The sequence below is a fragment of the Pholcus phalangioides genome, unplaced genomic scaffold, assembly GCF_987345545.1.
Source record: "Pholcus phalangioides strain wild (caught in Gottingen) unplaced genomic scaffold, Ppha-v1.0 ptg000043l_1, whole genome shotgun sequence".
NCBI classification, from domain to species: Eukaryota; Metazoa; Arthropoda; class Arachnida; order Araneae; family Pholcidae; genus Pholcus; species Pholcus phalangioides.
The window spans coordinates 4,255,846-4,278,563 of NW_028301629.1; the positions used below are offsets into that span (position 1 = coordinate 4,255,846).

Genomic DNA, 22,718 nt, shown 5'->3' on the forward strand with positions numbered 1-22,718 from the left:
ATTCTAAATGATACATTTAGCAATCGAAGCAGTTTTTGATAAATACCTTAACTCTATCTGCTAAGTGGTTCTATTTCCTTAAAATTTGTTTTTTTATATAAATTCATTCTTTTTTAAAAACAGAGTTCTGATTATCATTAGGAATACGTAAATTTCACAAATAAAAAAACAAAATTTCACAGGAAAAACTTCCGAATCAGAATTTTTGCATTCATTCAAAAAAATAAAATAAAAAAATCAACTAATGTCACAATTCTTTCTTTTTAAACTTAATTATGAGAGGGCAAGTATAATGTATTTCGTGGAAAAGCAAATAATTTGTAGTCTCATATTTCCAATAATACTGCATATTTGGGTTAAAATATGACGAAAGGGTTGTCGCAGCTCCAGATGGACTGGGACAATGAACTATATGTTGGATGGGTTGATTTGTTGCACTGAATAAAACATACTGCTGCTGTTTTCAATATAATATTATGCTCCCATTTCACTCGTCTTTTCTCAAAAATGACTTTGACTTTGGCACTCATTGTAGGATTTAAATTTACTAACTTAACAGCAGCAAATGATTCTTCCTCGATTCTTTCAAATTGACGATTAGTTCTATAATTTTGACAACTGAACTTGTGTTTCACAAGCTAGAATCCAAGAGAGAAAAACAGCTCAGCAAAATTACTTCATATTCTTACTTAAAAAAGTATAAATTATTAAGATTTTGTAGAAAAGGAGTAAAACTAAAATGTTTGCATTTATTCATAAAAATTGGCAAATTTCACATCTTTTCCTAATTACAAAAATTATGTGTCCCTAATTATAATCACCACACCTGTTTTGTTCATTTTGACACCATTTTGAAAGATTTTGCCCTTCCCCCACACTTTCATTGGCATTTCCCATTTTTATTAGCTCTGTGGTTTTGAGTTTTATTCCTGAACAGGTTTAAGCTACCCACATCCTTTGAGCAAGCATGGATATCTTTCTCCCCCCACTATATACTTCTATTAAATTTTTCCCTCTATGCTTTATCTTCTGTTAAGGCGATTCAATATGGGTGCAGCCAAAAAAAAAAAAAAAAAAAAAATAATTGAATTTGAGATGTATGAAAAAAATGAAACTTAACAGGTGAAGAGAAGAATTTTAAGCAAAAAAGTAACAAAATTTAAAATTATTTCAATTTCCACGATTATTAACAATTAAAGTTCTGAGTAATCTTTTAACACATATTATAAAGAATAAATTTGAAATATCACCAGGTTAAGGTTAACAGCTAACATCAACATGAAAACAACAATAAAACTATTTAAAAAAAAACACTCAAAAATCAGCAGAACAAATATAAATGACAGATCTTGAATAAATATAACTTGTTTTGGTGAGGAATGTTTCAAAAGTAAGGACTGATTGCTGATGAAGAATGAAGAAATGAGATTTTTTTTCTGGTTCAAAGCACATAAACATTCTCATAATATTTGTTAACCCACCAACTTCTCTGTGAGACATAAAAAAAAGAAGCAATTGAACTCTGCCATTCAAAACTGGTGTGCACACACACTTTCTCCCAAAACACAGATGAAATTGACTCAAGTTTTGCACTTTCAGAATAAGAAATTTGATCATTACTGAACAGTCCAGTCAATTGGTGAGAATATTCATTTCAACACTCATCAATTTCAAGCAAAGGGGAATGGTAACATGCTGTTAAAAACATCAGATGAACTTAATGTGCATACATAACTTGAACAAATTTCTCTCTTTTTTTTATAAACAAACAGCTCTAACTTTTGAAACATCCCTTGCACGCTTTGATTTAAAGAATAATAATAAATATAAAAAGGGTGTATTGATAATTGAGTAAAAACTGAGTATATATATTAACACTAATACAAAAGACAATTAAATGTATCTCAATGTACAACAAAAAATCATAATTGAAATTATTTTCAGAGTGAACACAAAAAAAAGAATGATAAATGTATGGCACTCTCATTGACAGAATGAAAGATCCTGCAGGCATTTGCCCTTGAACCATCTGTCCATGAAGACGTTCATGTCAGTGGGTTGAGCTGCCCTCGTGGAACGAAGCTTGCCAGTGTTTCTAAAATCCTGTGTTGATGAGATAAATAGAGATTTTTTATCGATAGAAAGTTTAGATTAAAACATTTCTTAAAAAAATCCACCACTTTTAATAAATAAAATCAAATATGTTAATTTTCTATTTAAAGTTTTTAATGGAATAGTGGTTTCTGCATGCACACACTGTTTCTTGTCTTCTTCAAAAAAAGGTTCTTCATGCACATACACAAGAAAAGATTCAGTATGAAATCAAATCGCAAATAATATAGAATCAAGTCTGATATCCTACTGTTCGTGAAAAAAAATTCTAACACGATTGACACGTTTAAAAAGAAATATGTTGGGGAAAAACGAGAAGCTATCCATACTTAGAAAAAACAATCATAAATATTTTTTATGGGCATTGTATTATATTTTAACATGTATATATGGTCTTTAATTTTTATAATTGCATTTATAATTGGGGGTTGCTGTATGTTAAAAATATGACATCCATATTTGTTATGGCCAACTTTTTCTCAGCCACCTCGTTGGGCATTTCGCCTGTTGTGGCCTTATATTTGTATACGATTAAGCATTTCCAAAAATGATTCTGTAACAATAGCTTGCATCTTCTTGTAGCATGGTATCCCAGGGTGCTGTGGGAATCAGAGGTTCTAGAAAATATTTCAGAGGCAAAATTATATTATATATATGCATGCACTAACTGTATTAATTATGTACATTGTGATAATAGTTGAGGTCTGACTCCAAACGAATGTGTCACAGTAATTTAGGATGCTATTGAAGTGCCTCAAAGACGAAAGACATGAGATACTCAAAATTTCAAACGATGCTGCTAAAGGGTTTTTTCACTTTATTTAAAGTAAAAATGCAAAAAAAGAATGTGTAATGGAAAATATTTATAGAGATTAATATACAAAAAATATTCAGGCTCTATTCTGAACAGGCTTCTTTTCAGAACTCTTTTGTTTCTTTAAATCTATGACAGTCATATTTTCACAGTACTGGAATCCATATTTAACAAAAATGTATAAAATGAAAATATCCTTACGATAGGATTAGGTATAACACGCCTGAACTTGTTGTGATTAATATGCTCCAAATATGAAGTTCTTGCTATATCTTTCAACTCTTTCGACATACAAGGATTGCAGACTTTACATTTCTATGAAGGAGAATGAAATATATGCAGGGAAACCAGTTGTAAATATTAATCTACAAAATTTTCCATTGAATAAAGTCATAATATAAATCCCAATTTATATATTAAAACATTATACACATTGACAGATAGATGACTCCTTTGTCAGCCCAAGTTATAAGGGAAACTGATATTTTTTGGACATTATGCCGAGATGAACTTGGAAAAAAAGTCATCTGCTCTTAGCCAGGACTCGATCCCAGGCCCACTTGCAAATGAAGGCCATTTGCTGAAGTTAGTAGAGGCTACTAATGCCTCTACTGATGGCCCCCAAATGGGTGGGGCTGACAAGGCTCTAGCCTTGGGGTCTGGGACATTTCTCATGATTTAAAAACTAACTATAGAAAGGCACTGTAGAAAGTCTGACCAGGAGGGGGCATAAAAGATCCTAACCTAGGGATCCTGGATGTGGGAGCCATGCCCCAACTTTAGCGCCTTACACCATAGTGCGTGAAATAAGGAAGGCAGGGTTGTGTCTCTAGTGGTGTAGATAGTAGCATGGTTGCTCAGTGTGCAAGAGGACCTTGGTTCGAGTCCCAGCAGAGACCAGATTTTTCTTTCAGAGCTCACCTCAGCATAATATCTAGAAAAAATATCTGTTCTTAATATTTATTTTTCGAATGCCTTATCTGCCTTCTATAACAGTGGATAGAACCAAGCCTTAAAATAAAATGAAAATAAAAGTATTTGATTTTAGGAATTATGTTGCTAAATACTTTACCAATTAATGACAATAAAAAAACGAACAGTTTTTTTAGAATCTTTATCTAATTTAATATTTAGATATATATTTGACAACCATATATGGACAACTTTTTTTTAGACTCCTTGTAAGTCAATTTGTTTGTTGTGGTATTTGTATCATATTTGATTATAGGACACCCATGAATAGAAAAAACAACACATATTACATTAGTTAGTTTATCTTTTCCTATAAAAATCAATCTATCGATGTATGATTTACATTATTGAAAACTGTCTTTTTGAGCTGAAAATTAGCACAGAAACCTTTCAATTATCTTTCTTTGAACAGCACGATCCAAATATAACTGACATTTTAAGAAGTTGATCATTTTTGTCGCACCACTGTCATTTTCTGCACACAAAGGCTAATTAGACACACACAAGGACCCACAATTTATTGCCAATTCCAAATGGCGGCTTTCAACATTTTGCTTTTTTTTTCAATTGGCAAACAGTTTGTGTGGCAACATATTGATGTGGACTCCCCGCTGTAACAAACTTTTCCTTGTCATGTTGTATCTATGCAGGAAATATTTTAAGAAGTTCATCAGAATTTAAAATGAGTGATACAGAAATGTAATTTAAACCAAGGTTGTGACTACCAAAAAAAATCAGTATAGGTGCATGAAATTCTCTATGTTTAATTATTGGTGTCTAAGGACGACACAAAAATTTTGGTACTTATGTCAGCATGTGTACTAACATAAAAAAGGGTCAATAAATCTCAAGAAATTAGGGGAAAAATTGTTTTCAGTCGTTTTTCTCTATAAAAAAAATTTTTTTTGGCTCCTAAAAAAAACTAATATGTAATTATTTTTCTGATTTCTTGAGCCCTGATTTATAACCTCATTAGCTTCTAGTTTTGAATTTACTGAATTGTCAAATAAGCTTTGCAGCAATGGCAGTTACCACTTAGATTAATCTTATGCTAAAGCCTCATCAATTGCTTTGAATCATCAATATGTCGTATCTTTGAATCATTTAGAAGGTTCAGGAATTAGGATTAGTTTATGCATAATAACATAATCCAATCCAGCTCTTTAAAAACAATTTCTTTTTACCATTTAGGAGTTGAAACCAGGTAAGTTGAATACATGTGTGGAAAATTATATATATAATAAGCGCATTCTTCAAATTTAGTACGAACAACATGATATGAAACATCCATACCTGTATTCTACAAGACCCATCGCAAGCCTGGGAGCTGCATTCCTCGGGAAATACTTGAATGTCTTTTTCAGATACATCCAGTTCATTCCTAATGGATGAAAAAATGTAATAACACACATCGACTTCTATTAAAAAAAAAAAATTGAAGAGTTTTGAAAGTTCAATCTTCCAAATTTGACAATTGATTTTGAAAATATTATAAAGAACAAAAAAACAAGCACCTGTTCAAGAATGAGTCTGGATATCTCCTTGTGAGACCAACAATACTGAGAGTGCTGAAAAGAACTTGCTCATACAGCAACCTGTTGGGTGGGAAATGCTCAGCTGATAAATTCGGAGACATATTGGCCTAAAATACCAAAGATAAGGTGAGAGAAATTGCATTTTGTATAAACAAATACATAAATGTCTCAAATTAGGTTGAAGTATCAGAATGTAACTAATTTTTGATAACAATCATATTGCAATTACACATCTCTGAGAAATTTTTATCTCATCTTTTCAAGTGATAACAGTATCACTATCAAATAATTATGGTTATGAATATTAATTTTTAGTTCACAAATCATAATTAACACACACATGAATACAAACACCTGAAGTCAATAATAAATGTTGCGTATATATACAAGTGTATAAGCCGAACTCCGAACTCCCTAATGTAGGAAGAAATTTTGACAAAAAAAATAAACTTCCATTTTCCCTCACATTAGCCAGCATGCTGGGAAATTCGAGTCACGAATATAGATTCTGAAAAATATCTAAAATATCTTAATTCTAAAAATCCATTGAATCAACTGAATGCATAATGTGTGTGTGTGTGATTTTCATTAAACCCTTCTTTTCCAGGCATGCAGGGAATGGACGAGACCCCCCCAACATATTTAAAAATCTGGTGTCCCTTTAGTCTTGCAAAATGACAGCTAATGTGAAGGAATATAGTATGCACAGGTATATACAGTAATTTAAACAAAAATACATGAAACTCACCTCCAACAAGTAAACATTCATGTTTGCATCCACCACAAAGTCAAACCTCATAAGTTCAAAAAAATTTCTGAAAATAAGAAACTGAAATATCAGCAAAAGAATCATAAGCAGAATATTCTGAACATCAACCAAACACAAAGTATTTCTAAAAATCTATCTTGTCTTATCAAACAATCAATCTAATTTCTCTGCTTTTTTATCAAAAGAAACCTACTGCCTCCATTGCAATGCATTGAAAATACCTAGTTGTAGTTATATCTAAGTTTAGCTCTCTCCATATTTTTCTGCAATATTTTCTATGTACAAAATCTAGAAATAGAACAGCTATCTTTCTGCATTGTATCTAGGGATTAAGTTAAGTCTATATTCACAAGATCTTCTATTTTTCTTATAATCAACAAACTTTACCACATTTCAATAACATGAATACCCCACACTAGGTCACTTTTCCTTTATTCAACTTCAATGATATATATGTGAAATTTAAATGTTATGATTTAAGTCAATGATTAAAAAAAAAACAAACCAAGTGATTTAAATTGGCATAACCTCTCATGATGTAATAGACCCACGCACAAATTTTACTAATTTTACCAATTGTGAGCCATTATTATTCCATGTTGAATGCGCTGTTGCATCTATATAGAAGCAATCACTTCACTACATCTATAAATATAAAATTGATTTTCTGTGTGTGTGTTCTATATACAACTCTACAATTTTAGATTGATCATCACCACATTTTGCATTTATACCAAATGGGACCTGATTGAATGATAGGCTACTTTAAAAGTTTGTCAGAGCAGGGCAAATGCCCAAAACAGGCAAAAAAAACCCTAATCTAAATCTCTGTATGTTGGAAATGAATAAATTTGATTTGATTTGAAACTATTGGGCAACAACGGTTTCTGGGCCTCAATAATCACTTTTGGAATGTTTACTTTGGTCACTATGGTTCTCCAGCAATGCGTTTAAGACATGCCTTTGCAATGGTTTGCCACTTCTTTAATCCTGCCAATATTGCATATATAATGGTTAATATAAATGTTTATTTCTTTATATAATGGTTCGTCACTTTTTCAATCATCCCAGTAAATGAAGAAAACCCAGGCAGCGCCAGGTATTATAGCTAGTTGTTAATAAAATTACGTAACTGTAGATTTCGCTAATCACAAGTCCTTTGGGTTAAAAAGACTTTCCTATGCAGCCAGAGCCCGACTTTGACTTGATGGGGCCCTGGGTAAAAGAGATATTGCCCCCCCCCCCCAACTGTGGTTGAGAAGAGGTTTGGTACATCAGCAAATACAATACATGTTCTTTGTAAGCACATCAAAAAAGCATATGCACTACTTTAAATGAGAAATTTAATGTACTTCATGAAATATCTTACAATCAATACTTTTTCACTCCCTCATTGGAGCAAAATCATTGATAGTCATCGAAATCTAATTTTTGACTTATCTTAGCTTCAATACACAATAAAGCTAAAGAGATGGCAGTTTTTCTTGTAAAACACTTGAACTAACTGATGAATTTATCCTTTTTAACAAAAAAAATCATCTTTCTCTAGAAGAGTTTGATATTCGTGAAGTTGTCAATGATGATTCAATACTATCTTAACATTTGGAAACATCTCTTCTAAACCTCTAGCATTGTGTCACCAACCTGTACCATGGATGAAAATTGTTGCAGTTTGTTTGAAAAAGTGTTTGCGAAGATCAGATGTATAAAGTTTTGTAATGCAAATATACAGAATGTTTATGAAAATTTGAGGATTTCATGTTGATCAAACATGCGAACTTTCTTGTCATCATTTCATAAATCATCCCATGGTCAAAAGTATGTGAAATTGAGGGATCGAACAAAAGACCACTATTCAACTCCAGATGCACCTCATCCATATTCCTCTATGGATTTTCTAATTAGCACATATTGGAATGTATATGTTTGTGTTGTGAATTTAACTTGAGGATTTGTTTCCGTGTACTCGTAATGATTGCTATAGTGCTACCATCTATTTTTTGAACAATGAGTCAAGTATTGAAGATTTGTACCACTGTAGGACTGTTGCTCTATGTGGGGAGACATTTCAACGGGGTGATTGGCTTGCATTTGCATATCAAAGTTGGAAACTACAGAGAACCAACTTCAGCCGGAAACCACTGTGGCGATGGTGTGAATTGAACCTGAGTCCTTGCAATCCGAGTCTGTCACTATCATCACTGAACTACTACAGCGGCCAAACAAAATACTAACACATTGAGACATATTTTTGTCATGGAGTCAAATATTGTAATAGGTGCATTGTACATGCAGTGTAAAGTCTATTGCTGATTGGTATAATATTAAAATTGATATTTCATAGGGTTTGCTAATAATGGGCACTTTGGAAATAGTATCATGTAATTTAGGGAAAATTCTGATTTCCCAAAATTTTATCAAATTGAGACTGAAAAATTGACTAACATATATACCACTATAAATTTGGGGCCTTCTTATAATATGGAATCCTGGATAAATGCCCATGTTACTCATGCAGAAATCGGGCTATTTATGCAACCTGTAGATTATTGCAAGATTCAAGCAGCATGAAAACTTACCTCAAATTTCCTAGTTTGAGTGAAGCAGCAATTATGTCGTCTTCAGTCTTGATGAAAACATCTTGTATAGTCTTCATGATCTGTGACCATAGTTTCTCCGGACTTTTTTCTTTAAAACAAAAAGAAGGGGAGGAATATAATATAAAGTTACGAGAAAGAAAGATAAACTACAATCATACATGAAGATAATTCATAGCTACAATACCATCTAAAAAAATGAATGCTTGAAAAATGTTTAGGTCCATTTTAGAACTGTTTTATATTCAAATAATAACTTCAAGATCCAATGCTTATATAATAAACAACTTTTTAAAAGAGAAGCAGAGAGAATTAATGAATGAAACTCACTTTCTTGTAACAGGTAAGCATTCAAGGAATCTTTTGCTGTGTAGTTCAAATCTACGAAATACTTTTGTAGAGCTGGAATCTGAAAATTGTAATCATTTCAGTAATGATGCATGCCATGTTGGAGTATGCTAATACTGCTAGGCATATAAGAGCATAGTTGGGTTTTTGACGTCAAAAACCTAAATGAATGCTTTTGGATAACGTTTTGAACACAATAGGTATAAAACATGATGTGAAACTTCCTTTTTTGCATATTATAATGTTCTATTTTTAGACAATTTATTACAACAATTAAACACAAAAAATTATTATAATTTGCAATTTTGAATTTTTCAACACACACAAAAAAAAAAAAAAAAAAAAAAAAAAAAGAGTCTAGAATATATAAAATATAATTTTGTGATTTATTTTATCTAAACTGCTGATTACCTGTGTTCAATTTGGTAAGCAAAATAGAGCCGTTTATTCACAATATGTGTGACAGGGAGGGGCCTCAGTGTTAGGTTATTGGCCTCAGAAACTATCTCAGTATTAAAACAGTTAAAAACTTATTGTCAATGTTGTCAAATACTTTTTTAAACTGATATGCTAAGTAACAAAACACTTACTTTTATGTAGATTAAAGTGCTTTATATTTTGAAGTAATTACTGAGTTGTAGAATATCTATTTAGATATAAATTTTGTGATCTGCCCAAAGTTTCATTTCATATAAAAATTCTCGTACAACATCTGTTAATACAATAATTAAACTTGTTTATTCTCACCTACAAATAGCTTAGGTTGGTTGTTTAAAATGCAGAGTTTTAAAGAGTATTTTCAATCAAAGCAGACCTGGCAGGACTTTATACCCAAAGCATTGTTGTGCATGTTCAGATACAGCTTCAATTAGAAAACCAACGATTGCATTATACAACTATAAAAGCTAGTAAATATACCGTATCAAAGTCAAACTTGGATGTTCTTACTTTTACACCAAGAATAAGCTACAGGAGTTTCTTAAGCATCATATACAATCAGAACACCGACAAACTAAAGGACATTTCAGTCCTACAACTTAGTATTTTGATCATTAGCTATATATTCTAACATTATGCACAATAAGAGCATTGTTTTAAGTATCTCAGTGATTATCTAGGTAATTTAATAACTGAAATTAACATTACATATATATATGGTGTAAAAGAGTTTTTTAAACAACAGATGTTTATATCTATGCACATACAGAAGCAGTTGGAAAAATTTTGGAAGGTCAAGAAACATTTTGAATTGAAGAATACCAAATCATTCCATAGTTTTTACTTCAGCTTTTATGCTATGCTTTATTCAAATTGCATATTTTACCAGAAAAAAATACATATATGTTGTCCAAAATAATTCTGTAGGGAGTAGAAAATTATTTTGCAATCATATTAAGCATTTATTCTTTGTTTGACATTGTCACTTTAAACATTAGCATGTAGCACACAATTAGCATGTACATTTCCAATGGGAATTTTTAAAAAGGAAAAGCAATATTTGAAGGACAAAGGTTTTTGAAGTGACGTTTAAACTGTCACAAACTGCCATGCATCAAAAATCTGCCAACCCTATATAAGAGTATTGTTACTGCATTTTGTTTGAAATTAAAAAGTTATAAGTTTTGATTTTATGGAAAGTATTACCTCCCAAAGTGGAGCATAATCATCACCAACCACATATGAATCCACTAACGAACTGTTGAATGGATGATAATCCTTCGAACAAAATCTGTAAAAAGAGTAATAGACAAGAAACCGAAATTAGTGAAAAGAAATTAGGAAAGAAAAACTAAAATCATTAAAACTTTCAAAACAGAGAGCCATGTTCACTTTTTAAAAAATAACCAGTAATAGAATCGAAGACAAAAATTCACAGAGGAAATGAAAACTACAGCATTGCTTTTGAGCTTACCAGCTGAAACTAAAAGAAATAGTCATAAGCTAGTTCACTAGAATCAACCACTTTGAAGAATAGGGATGATTTAACCAGATTATAACCAGTAGCTGAAAAAAAATATGTATACACAGTTCACTTAAGGAGAATGGGGAAAAAAACCCCAGAAAAAAATGAAAAATCTTAAAGGAAAGATAGGAGAAATTAATCAGGGACCTGTAGAGACAGTTTCTGTGAAAATTTTTCTTAATTGTGTGAAAAGTAAACAATTTTGTGGAAAAAAGGATTCTGTACATCATCCATATTCAAACAGATTCAATGACACCAGCTGTTTCAATGAAATATTATACCCTTCTGCCATTGACATATATAAATTCACCATATTACTAAGGTTGAAAATTAAGGTAAAGGTCTGTCAGGAAACGTTCATAAAAAATCTAACAACTAGAAGCGAATCAAAAAGGCAACCACTGTTCCGTATCAAACTGCATTGCCATTTACAGTGATTATATATTTTCTGGCTCTAACTCTGCAAAACGTATTTGAGCAGAAGATTAATAACAAAATTTATGATGAAATTGAAAAACAACCAATGGAAAGTTATTGATAATAATTAACAAACAAAACTTTTTTCATTAACTATAACTGCTGCACTCTGAACAAGGCACTGATATTCCTATCAGAAAAAAAAAGAAATCTGAAATATATCTGTATCACTTTAAGACCGGGAAATTTTTGAAAACATGTATGTTTGTTAGGTATTTCACCTTCACTATCGATTGAGGTAGGTCTTAAAGGTTTATTTACATGATATTTTTTTTAATATAGAAATCTGAAAATATAGTATACATATACAACCAACATAAATCCCAAAAAATAAAAATAAATAAATAAAACTACCATGTGAAATACCAAACATAAACTGACCTTAGAGAAAATTAGAGAAACTTCTCATGAATGTGGAAATAATAATATCAAATGAGAAAAACATACCTCAACAAAATGTCACTGGAGAAGATATAAACTCTAAGTGGATTAACACTTGTCAGAACAACATACACTCCAATATCGAACTTCCTGTGAAAGATATATACTTAATGAATATTAAAAAAATTACGAAAAAAAAGAAAATGCACTGAGTAAATTGAATATATGCATCCACATATCAGATCTTACAAGGTTTTATTTTTGGATTTTTTAAAATTTAATTTGAACTATATTATTATTTTTTAAATAAATTTTTTCCTCCTATTTAACCCTTACAGCGAGTGAGTGATCCCGAGGGGTATCTTGTCTTCTTAAAACCCTTTCATTTTAGCAATCCTGAAATATCTCGTTTTCTTAAAACTCTCTTCTATTAGCAATTCCAAGCCCAGATAGCCCTGCACAGAGAGCTTTGCCTGATAAAATTTTTTCCTCCCCTTCCACGTACTGTCATTCAACTGCCAGTGGGTGGAGCCAGTTCTTGTCTGATAACAGGAAAAGAGGAGAGAAAGGATGTTTTTCCCTTTGAACGGGTGACGTCATTCTCCCCCTATCCATACACAGGTTTTTAACAACTGGCTGTTGAGAAGATGAATTTTTGGAAAGAGAGAAAATTCAACTGCCTTTGAGGAGAATAGAGCACATGTCCTTTCGCTTTCCGGGTGAACGCCCTAGACCACTAGACTACAAAGGCAACAAATCTCTTAATCTTTCATGAGCTCTTGTGCACTGAGAGGAACCGTACATAGATGGCCAGACCTGACTCAGGCAAAGCTCACAGGCCTGCCACAAGATGGCGAAAGTTCCATTTGGTGGCAAAGGCAGTTCAACTTTCTTTCCAAAAATTCATCTTGGCAACAGCTTTGTATGTTTTTCCTTTTCCTCTGCGGTAGAATACAATTATGCTCGCAGCGTAAATAAAAGAAAAAAATAGTTTTTTTTCGTCTCTGATTATTTAATTATTATTATTATTTTGTGTTGGGGTGGTAAAGCATTTATCAGCTCACACAATCAAGGGCGAAGGAACCCTTATAGAAAAATAAGTGATAATTTCTAGTTCAAGTTTCAGTGATTTCCACTGTGGCAGTTACAATGCAAATCACAAAAATTTTAAAAACCGCTTAAAGGGTTAAAAACTCACAATTACACAAATTAAATCAAGAAATAGTACTAAAAACATTAATTTTATTTGTGATCAACAGCATTTTCAATGTAGAGTAAGTTAACGGTAATGTGTGTTCTGGTATCAATCTCTAAAACAACAGAAGAGAAAGGAGATACTTTTTTCTGGATATCATGCTGGGATGTGAACTTCAAAAGAAAAGTCTACTAGTTTTCTGGGAATCAAACCAAGTCCTTCTGCAATCTGAGAAAGCACACTATGTATAAAGGGTGCATAGCAAACAGGAGTATGGCATTTTACTGGTCAACTGTTGATCCTAGAAGTATACATCCAATTAAGAGAAGTTTTCAAATAATGTGTAGTACCCAGATATGCCATTCATGTTGCAAGAGGTCGTGTAGCTATTAAAATAAAATAAAAATTAATTTTTTATACAGTTCTTGCATGCCCCGAAACATAGTTAGAAAGTTGTTATTGTTATCCTGTCTCTCCTGATACCAACAAAAACAATTCCATGTTTCTAAGTTCAATATTCCCTGAGATATTCAAATTCCAAACTATTGAGGGAATTAGGGTAAAAACAGTGTTAAATACAGGTAAAACAGTTCTTTCCCACTTAGGGCTGTTTTTTTGCCCAAACTTTCCTCCATTTTTTGAATTCGAATATGTCAGTGAATATTGCACTTAGAAACAGATTTTTTTGTTGGCACCAGGAGAGACAGGGCAACAACTTTCTAATTATGTTTATGGGCACACAAGGACTGTATAAAGAGTTAATTTTTTTTATATTGATAACTATACAACCCCTTGAAACATGAATGACATATCTGAGTACTACACATTATATGAAAATTTTTCTTAATTGGATGTATACTTCTAGGATCAATGGTTTGCCAGTCAAATGCCATACCCCCGTTTGCTATGCACCCTGTATGTGTGTATATATATACACTGTTGGAGGCATGACAAAATTGTTACCGCAGGGAGTCTCCCATTGAGGGGTTAGCACACCAACCTCTCGATGAGTATAAAAACAAGCCTGCCGTTCGGAATCGGCAATAAACTGTAGGTTCTGGTCTAATGAGCCTTCGTGTGCAGATAATGACCGTGGTACGATCAAAATGATCAAATGGAGGCATGGCAGATTCCTTCCTTATTTCAGTTTTGAAGCATGAAGTGCTGAAGTAGTGGTATAGTGGCTTCTCTTAACTTCAACAAATAGCCCCAGGTGACAGCAGTAACAACACAGGGATGACTTTTGTTTTTAGCATGCTTGCCCTGATTGCAAGAAGAGTGGGTTCGATTCCCAGCTGGGACAAGTAGACTTTTCTTCCTGAGCACACACACACCTCGAAATAATATCTCGAAAAAAGTCTTTCCTTTATACATTGGGCTAAGAAAAAAATAAAAAGGAGAGGAATTTATTATACATGAAAGATTGGTATATAGAGACAGGGTAATCATCCACTGGAAGTGACTATGAGTGACAAACACCACAAGCGACTGAGTAAAAACATTCATTCTGCTGATTAGGAGAAACGACATGTTGTCCGATGAAAGTGCCAGTCGCTTCCCAACTACACTTCATACAAGTACTTCGTTCAAGTCCAACAAAAGAGTTTCATTGTGTACAGCATTTGGTAAATTTTGAACGTCATATTCACAGGACTGGTTCTGGAAATTTTTCAAGTGCAAGCGAATGATATTTTGATTAAAAAATAGCCCCTCCCCTGCAGTTGGCACCCTAAAAAACTGACCCCTTTCAGTTGGTGCCTTCTGCAGCTGCATAGTTCATAGATTTCAAGATCCAGCCCTGCATTTTTAATTAAAATAGAGAAATATTTTGATACATAAGAGAGAAAAAAGAACATCAGTGGCATAAAAATAGATGAAAAAGTAAAATAAACGACCACACTAGCACCTATGCAGACCAAACTATATGGTAAAACCCCCATTCCTGTGGAGTCAGTCATTCAGACATTTGTAGTGGACAACATTTTCTCACTTTCTGTGGATTGGGACATCTTGCAAGTATGCATGACTGAGTGCAACTTGTTAATTTCTATAATAGTCGCTTTCCAGCTGACAAAAAGCCTTAAAAACAGACATGACTGCTTCTATTTTCAAGGCTTATTTAGCAATGTGAGCAGGTTTATACACCCTCCTCATTTTAGAGCAAGCTAGAGACAAATTTAACAAAAATTTAAAAAAAAAACTTTAGATCAAACGTTGAATACTTGATCTAAAGTTAGCAACAAGTTTCTCAAGTAATATTTTTCAGGCAAAATTTCTTCATCCTCAGTAGAGAAGTAAAAAGGGTTAGAGGACAGAGTTCTTATTAAAGACAAGAAGGAAGTGTCTTTATCTAGCATTTTTTCATTTCCTTACAAAAAAAAAAAAATCAATATGAATCACCCACCGTTCGCTAACAAGCAATGGATTGCTGATGTATTCTTGAGCAAATGTATTCCTGCTGTTAAAATCCAATTCACTGACATTGTAAACCTTGATTCCACGATGCATGTTGCTTTTCTGTGTCCAAAGTTTCTCAGGGTGTTTTTTACACTGAAAAAAAAAACAAAAAAAAAACAACTGAATATGGAACACTAATTCTACACTATAATTTGGCAATTACAACACATATAATCTGGGCAAATTGACAAAATACTTATAATGTGAGAACAATTTTTGGATTGGAAATATTATAAAAGAAACAAATATATTCAGTTAAGCTCACATATGCCAAAAATAAATCTTTCTGTTCAGGTAAAAGAAAAGCTTTGGGTATTGTACTGATAGGAAGTTCGACAAGTTTTGACTTCATTGTAATAGCACCACTCCCGGGAAAATGATTAACCTAGAAGAGAAATGAAATGAAGGATGAATTTCTGTTGAATTTTGAAAGCTGAACAATACAACTAAATACAAAATTAAGAAATTATTATGGAAAGAAATCAATTCATATTCCATATTTGTTCCATTATCCCCATTAATGTCAGTTGTGCAGTAATACCTCTGCTAACAAATATGATTCGTTCTCGAATCACATTCATTCGCCAAAACATGATTTTCCATGGGTTTTTATAGAAAATTGTTTAATTCATTTCTGAAACAGCCAAAAATTTAAAGATAAGTTTTATAAGCAGCACTGTAAAAAATACAAATAGGGCCTGAAATAAACAATTTCACAATTGAAAGAAGGAGAGTTAAGTGAAGGAAAATAAAAAACTGGACATGTAATTTATATTACACATTATATATGCTACACTGTCGGGTTCGTGAGCCGTAATGAAAAAAACAAAACAAAACTGTGTGCTATGTGATATGGTCAGATCACATGCATCTCTCTCATATATTAGGATTGGACAAATCCCAGGAAGCAGGTCGCCATGGTGACTGGAAAATCAGTACTGGAACTTAAACTTTTCTTAATGTGCTTGTTAAATTGGAGTAAATTTCCATATTAGGGTCTAACGGTGACAGACTTTTTTCATTTCATCATGATACATCTTTTAACATGGGCAAAGTGAAATTAAACATTATTTACAACCATTTTTCTTGAGCAAAATACCAATCTTGGCTCATAAGAAACTGGGCTGATGCCTTAATAATTTTTTGAATTGTCAAGCCCATCATGGGTGAAAATATTAGGGAGGGGGGAGGGAGCAGTGTCGAAGGTGGGGGTGGCCTGATCTAATGAAAATGTGTATACATGGACTGACATCATCAACACCACATCCATCCCCAGACTTTTAAGTCTATATCAACAGACACGTAAATGGGAAAGATGAGTTCCTAGAATGTCCAGACTGTTCACTTGGGTATTAAAAGAATCTTGCCATATATGCACTGAAACTATTCACACAAGTCTAAGGCTTTTTTCCTTTTTGTTTAAATGCATTTCCTCTCAGCTAAATCATTCATTTTACATGAAATGACTACGAAAATAGTCCTACAAAGATTTAGTTAATATCTTTAGTTAGAGATGTTAGGTGAAAATATTTTACGGAGAATATTCTGAGAACATTCTCCTGGATCTAAAAATTGGAGAATAATCGAGAATATTCATTTTTCTTTCAAATAATTTAAATTTTTTTACTAATTTTGTTTATATTGTGAAATTAAATCAGTTTTTATTGCCTGAAACATTTACCGCAAAACAATTTTTGGTATAATCACCTCCCAATGACAACTTTTAGTTTGAGAATATTCTCCAGATCATGATGAGAGGTTTTAAAAGTTTGGTTACAAAGATTTTATAAACCTTTAGATTAAAACCTTAAAAAATTATTTTCAAATTAGATAAATTTTCAAAAATAAGCTCACAACAAAAGAAATTAAACCAAAGTTGATTGATAAAGGAAGCTATTCTTATACAACCACCTTCATTCTAAGATACAGAACTGTTGTTTTCTTCGATGCACACACACTTAAATTCTGTATCACTCACATTTCCTTAAAAGTTGTGCAATGCAGCCCTATTGGTTTAATTTCTTGCTTTCAAACTTTAATATTGTGGTCTAAAAACTTCAATATACCCATGTTCTTGATGGAAAGAGAGACGGAAGATTAATATCATAAATTACAAGAGAATATTCTTATCAGAAATAATAATTATTCCCAAATTATTTATAGAGATTATTTATTATAATACATGTTATTACATATATTTTTGATAATACTCTCTGGAAATATTTCGGTAACTGAAGAATATTCTCTGGAAGGACTATTATTAATAACTTCAGAATAATTCTTATTATTTTCTATAAGAATATTCCCCAGTAATTTATGAAAGTAGTCCTTCCAGAGAATATTCTCAAGGATATTATACGTAAATATATTATAAATAACAAGAGAATATTCTCATCAAGAAATTATACGAATATTCTGAAGTTATTTACAATAGTAGTTTTACCAGAGAATATTCTCGAACATTCTCTTCGATGAGAATATTCTCCTTCTCCACAAGATTATTCTAGAGAATTTTACATCTCTATCTTTTGTAGAAAATTAGTCTCCTAGTCATATAAATCACACTACAATTGAAGTATTTTAGTCATACAGTAAAATTCCTCTTAACAGACATCCCTCAGATGCAGTCAACCCTCTTTTATGGCCAAATAATAGTTTCCCTCCTTGTATAACAAAAGCACACATTTCAAACACCATAATAACAGTCACCCCTCTTTTACAGAGGATTTATTTTTTGTCCGTAAAAGAGTGGTTTTACTGTGTTTGAGATATATTATAATAGCAATTCTTTTGTTCTCCATTGAGAAATTTCAATGCTTTTTTTTGAGAACATACCCACAACTTTGGGAAATGACCAATTCAAGTGAATAGTTAAATTGCCAAAATCTCCATGAATGCTTAGAAAATAACGACAAATGTTTGGGGGTAAAGCAATGCACAGAAAAGGTTATTTAGAAAGCCACAGCTTTGAATTAGACCCAATTTGCTGAAAATTAACTATCAATTTTATACAGACTGCAAGTTTATTATGAGAAATTATGTCAATAAAAATCCAAGATCGATTTTCATAATCGTTAAAATGTTGACTGTTTTATGTCACAAAGAATTACACACCACCCAGTTTTATGATCACCTTGTATTCGATAAGTATTAAATGGTTACTGTGAAAACTTACTTTTTGATGATATCTCAAGTTGTTCATTTCAAAAGCCAAAGAATGAAAAGGATATGGATGAGACCATAATACCTCCCATTGAAGAGCACCTTCGGTATCCACAATATATCCCTGTTTTCGAAAGACATCTTGGACAATGTTCAAGTGATTGCCGATAGGCTACAACATATCAAAACATTCAGAACTTCATGTTTATACACATGATACAGTCAAATATCATATATGACACACACTCAGAATAAAGGACACCTCTATTTAAGGGACGAATGTCCTGATCTGTCTTTTTGAATAAGAACTACAGTGTCTTAACGTGTATAAGGAAGCCGCCCGCCTTTTTTGCCAAAAACTGGGTCCGAAAAGAAGGGGGGGGGGTTATTATACATGGATAGTATTATAGATGTTAACAAATTGCTCAATTCTTTGCAATTTATGATGGGAGTGAATCTGATAATGAAGTAGTTTATGTAGTTGACTGTGATGTATCAGATGAAGAGTGCTGAGGAATTTGATGATTCGTAGGATAAATGAAAAATATATTTTATTTTATTATTTATATTTTAAAAAATATCTTTGATGAAAATTTTTCCCTAAATTTTAAACTCAAAAACTTGGGGGGGGGGGTTTCCTTATACATTTTAAATATTTGGTAATTTACTTAAGCATTGTCCTTGATAAAGGACACATCTATTTTCAAGAAGCCAAAACATCTGGCCATAGGATGCAGGGATGGATCTATGGGAAGGGGGGTGCATCCCCTCCAAAGCAAAATGTGATAATTCATGAAATTTTCAGAACTTCTATATGATCATATTGCAACAGCAAATTCAAGAAAAATTTGACAAGAAAACAGGTTAAACCGCAACCTTTTTCAAAAAATTTGGGACTGACGAAAAAAAACTGGATGATCAAGGAAAATGCAAGACATATGATCATAAATCGATGAGAAATTTTTTTTTCACGATGGGTAAAACCAACCCTCCCAACAGAGAGCTCTAGATAAGCTCCTGTATGGTTGTCCCTTATTGAGAGGTTTCAATGTGAACCCGATTGTTCATGCTCTAACATAATTTCTTGAGTATAACTCCCCCCCCCCCCCCGCCCCATCTGTTGTAAAAAAGACCAGCTGGATAATTTAGCATTATTTTTGCTTAACTTTCATCTTGCAACTATTTTTGTGGAAATTGATATACAACAAGTGATCATGAGAAAAAATCTGTAGCTATGCTCATTTCGTTATGCCACAATACATTTCATGCCACATTTCATATATATGCTACTCAGGGCCGGAACTAGAGCAAGGTGGCGAAGGGGGGGGGGGGGGAAGTTTTAGGTGGGATGAACTATCAAACTGACCATTGTATAATTACAAAATTTTAAAGTTGTGGGCAGCAAAAATTCTAGTTATGGCCCTGATGCCACTTCCAAATTATAGAATACATTCAAAAAGTTCAATTCAGAAAAGAAGAATAGAAATATGTATCTTACAGTCGAATTATAAATCTTGACAACCGGTTTTATTGGTTTTGCTTGAATTGGCAAAGATGTTGGCAAATCATCAATGCAAGAGGGCAGATTCATCTGGAGTACAGTGAAGTATGCTACAGTAAATACTAAGCCAGCAAAAACTAGCCTCAACCACATTGCCATAGATTCTATGAGAAGTCATCCACTACAATGGAAAATGAGAAAAACAAATTAGGAAGAATAAAGACAATTTATTGCATAAATATCTAACAATGTATATACATTCCTCTTTCTAGTGTCATAAAAAGTATTAATGCAGTCACTAATTAACAAAATTGAGCTGAAGCAAAGAATTTGACATGATGCAACTAAGGGAAGGCTGAGTTTACTGCCATTATCACCGTTCATCTTCGTTCTTCTCCGGATATTTTCATATTGACTGGCGGGGAAGGCTGGTGAACTGCCTTTTTGTTCAATCATAATTAAAGAGAGAGGTCACCAAAATTACGCTTGCATCTGGCAGCGCAGTGCGTTTTAGGTGAGAGCCCTGTTGATATGCACAGTCAAGCTTGTTTTTGCTGACTCATATGGACTTGAACAATCGGTTCAAAAATTGAAAGTTTGTAAGTCAGAAAGACATTCAAAGAAATAGCATGTTCTATAATCAAAGAAATAGCAACATTCTATATATAGGACAAGAAGACAAGTTTATAAAAACGTGTTGGCTCCAAAGCAGAATACATCAAAATCTGCAACGTACATCACAGAACAAATCAGTGCTACTGCAGAACAATCTAGAAAAATTTCAATAAAAGCATAGAAAATACTACTATGGGAATTTTTACCGCAGAACATTTCCAGTCAGTACATTGCAGAACAAGGCAAAACATTCTGCTTTGGGGCCATGTCGGCCTGCAAAAAGATTGATGGTTCATAAACTTGAGTGTTGGCTGTATATCCACTGCCAGATTTATGGTTTTCAATCTGAGCACTGGAAAAATTTGGTAGATCTCCTCTTGTTCTGGTCTAATTTTCTCTATCAACAGTTTTCTGAATCCGCCATCCATCCAAACATGTCAATCTTAGCCCAGTGCCTAGTAGGACAAAAATAAATTACATAAATTTCAAGAGAAATTTATGTAAATTACAAAACAGGTAGGAGGCAGAAAAATCGATTGGTCCGGGGACAGACGGACGGACTAATGCTCATAAAGCAGTCTTGCAACTGTATCCCCACCTATAGGTGGATACTGGTTATTCAAATGGCAGGAGGGGAAATCACAGAGGTAATGTGTATAGTAAACAGGAGAGAAGGGTGAAGTTCACATTAACCAATGCTAATAATACAATTTCATCACTGTACGATGGAGGGAAATCACTGCTGTATCCACCTATTTCTCCCCTCCCCTCACAGTACTGTTTCCACCACAAAATCCCAAGACTTCAGTGAACTGACATATAACAAATCTCGAAGTTCCACACATATCTGAATCGGGTCATAGGTAACTTAATGGCAGCAACGTAACAAAGTTTCGGGAGACTCAGCGCAGGTTCTGGATTAAGATGTTATATTTTTACATCTAATTGGCTTACCAGAGAGACTCCTGAAGCTGAGGTCTCAGTTAAACCCAAACTGTGATGCATCATCACAAGCCTTTCTACAGTAAACACTTGAAGTGGGGAAAAAATCACTAGCCTCATCTCGAGCGCCATGAGCCTTCCAAATATTGAAATACTGAGACTGTGACATAAACTTTCCTTTTAAAACATACCCAAACAATTGCGACACCTTTAAGTTTGTGAAGAATCCAAAAAAAAAAAAAAAAAGATGTAAATACTTGAAATATAACAATGGGAAACCTACCTGCCCTCGAGATACAGATGTTAAAAACAAGTTTACGCACTGTCATATTAGAGGTAAAATCTGCGGGAACCCCGGCGGGGGACGCGAGTTTGTTTACAAACTGTGGTGAGATCAAGACGGCCTTAACCTGACATCCACTGAAAATATGAATATATTTATTGGAAAAAAAATATTTTTAAGCATAAATGGAGCGAAACTTAAAAGAAATAATACTAATTATTCCTAAAAGTAGTCATTTGTAGCTTGATACTTAAAAACAGCCATATTTAATCAATTCTTATCTAGCACCACAGTTCTTCTGACAAAAAAAAAAAAAATTCATACCCTTCTACTTTTAAAACTCTGTGCACTGTCATGTTAGAGAAAAATACGTGGGAATCCGGGCGAATAACCAGGGATCAAATGTCTACCAAGGATACAGATAGATTAACGTCCTCTATGCCTGCTTAGGGCTCTAGGACAGCTTTAGGTCATAACTAAGGATGCCAGTTTGTTTACAAACTTCGACGATATCCGGACGGCCTAAACTCAGCACCATCAAAAAATATGTTTCATTATTATGTGAAAGGGATTTCCTCTTGTAGAAATGGAGCGA

The 22,718-nt window shown here is 33.0% G+C and overlaps 1 protein-coding gene across 1 annotated transcript; it reads right to left on the minus strand.

Moving 5' to 3' along the window:
* Positions 1-1,147: 1,147 nt before the first annotated feature.
* On the minus strand, positions 1,148-22,588 carry TTLL15 (tubulin tyrosine ligase-like 15). The gene is made up of 14 exons (XM_089255637.1): positions 22,448-22,588; positions 20,281-20,464; positions 18,796-18,954; positions 15,886-16,005; positions 15,568-15,713; positions 12,035-12,118; positions 10,792-10,876; positions 9,130-9,208; positions 8,782-8,890; positions 6,182-6,248; positions 5,413-5,540; positions 5,192-5,279; positions 3,128-3,241; positions 1,148-2,103 (listed from the first exon to the last, which is right to left on the minus strand). Exons 2-14 carry the CDS (start codon positions 20,440-20,442, stop codon positions 1,984-1,986), a joined length of 1,461 nt encoding a protein of 486 aa, XP_089111763.1. The 5' UTR covers positions 20,443-20,464; positions 22,448-22,588; the 3' UTR covers positions 1,148-1,983.
* Between the last annotated feature and the right edge of the window lie 130 nt (positions 22,589-22,718).

Bases quoted from the DNA above. Each gene is read 5' to 3' on its own strand.
- TTLL15 (XM_089255637.1), bottom strand. From the start codon at position 20,442: ATGGCAATGTGGTTGAGGCTAGTTTTTGCTGGCTTAGTATTTACTGTA. The intron at 16,006-18,795 runs GTAAGTTTTCAC...TTTCTCTTCTAG, and splicing joins ACTTGAGATATCATCAAAAA to GTTAATCATTTTCCCGGGAG. The intron at 15,714-15,885 runs GTGAGCTTAACT...TTTTTTTTTCAG, and splicing joins AAGATTTATTTTTGGCATAT to TGTAAAAAACACCCTGAGAA.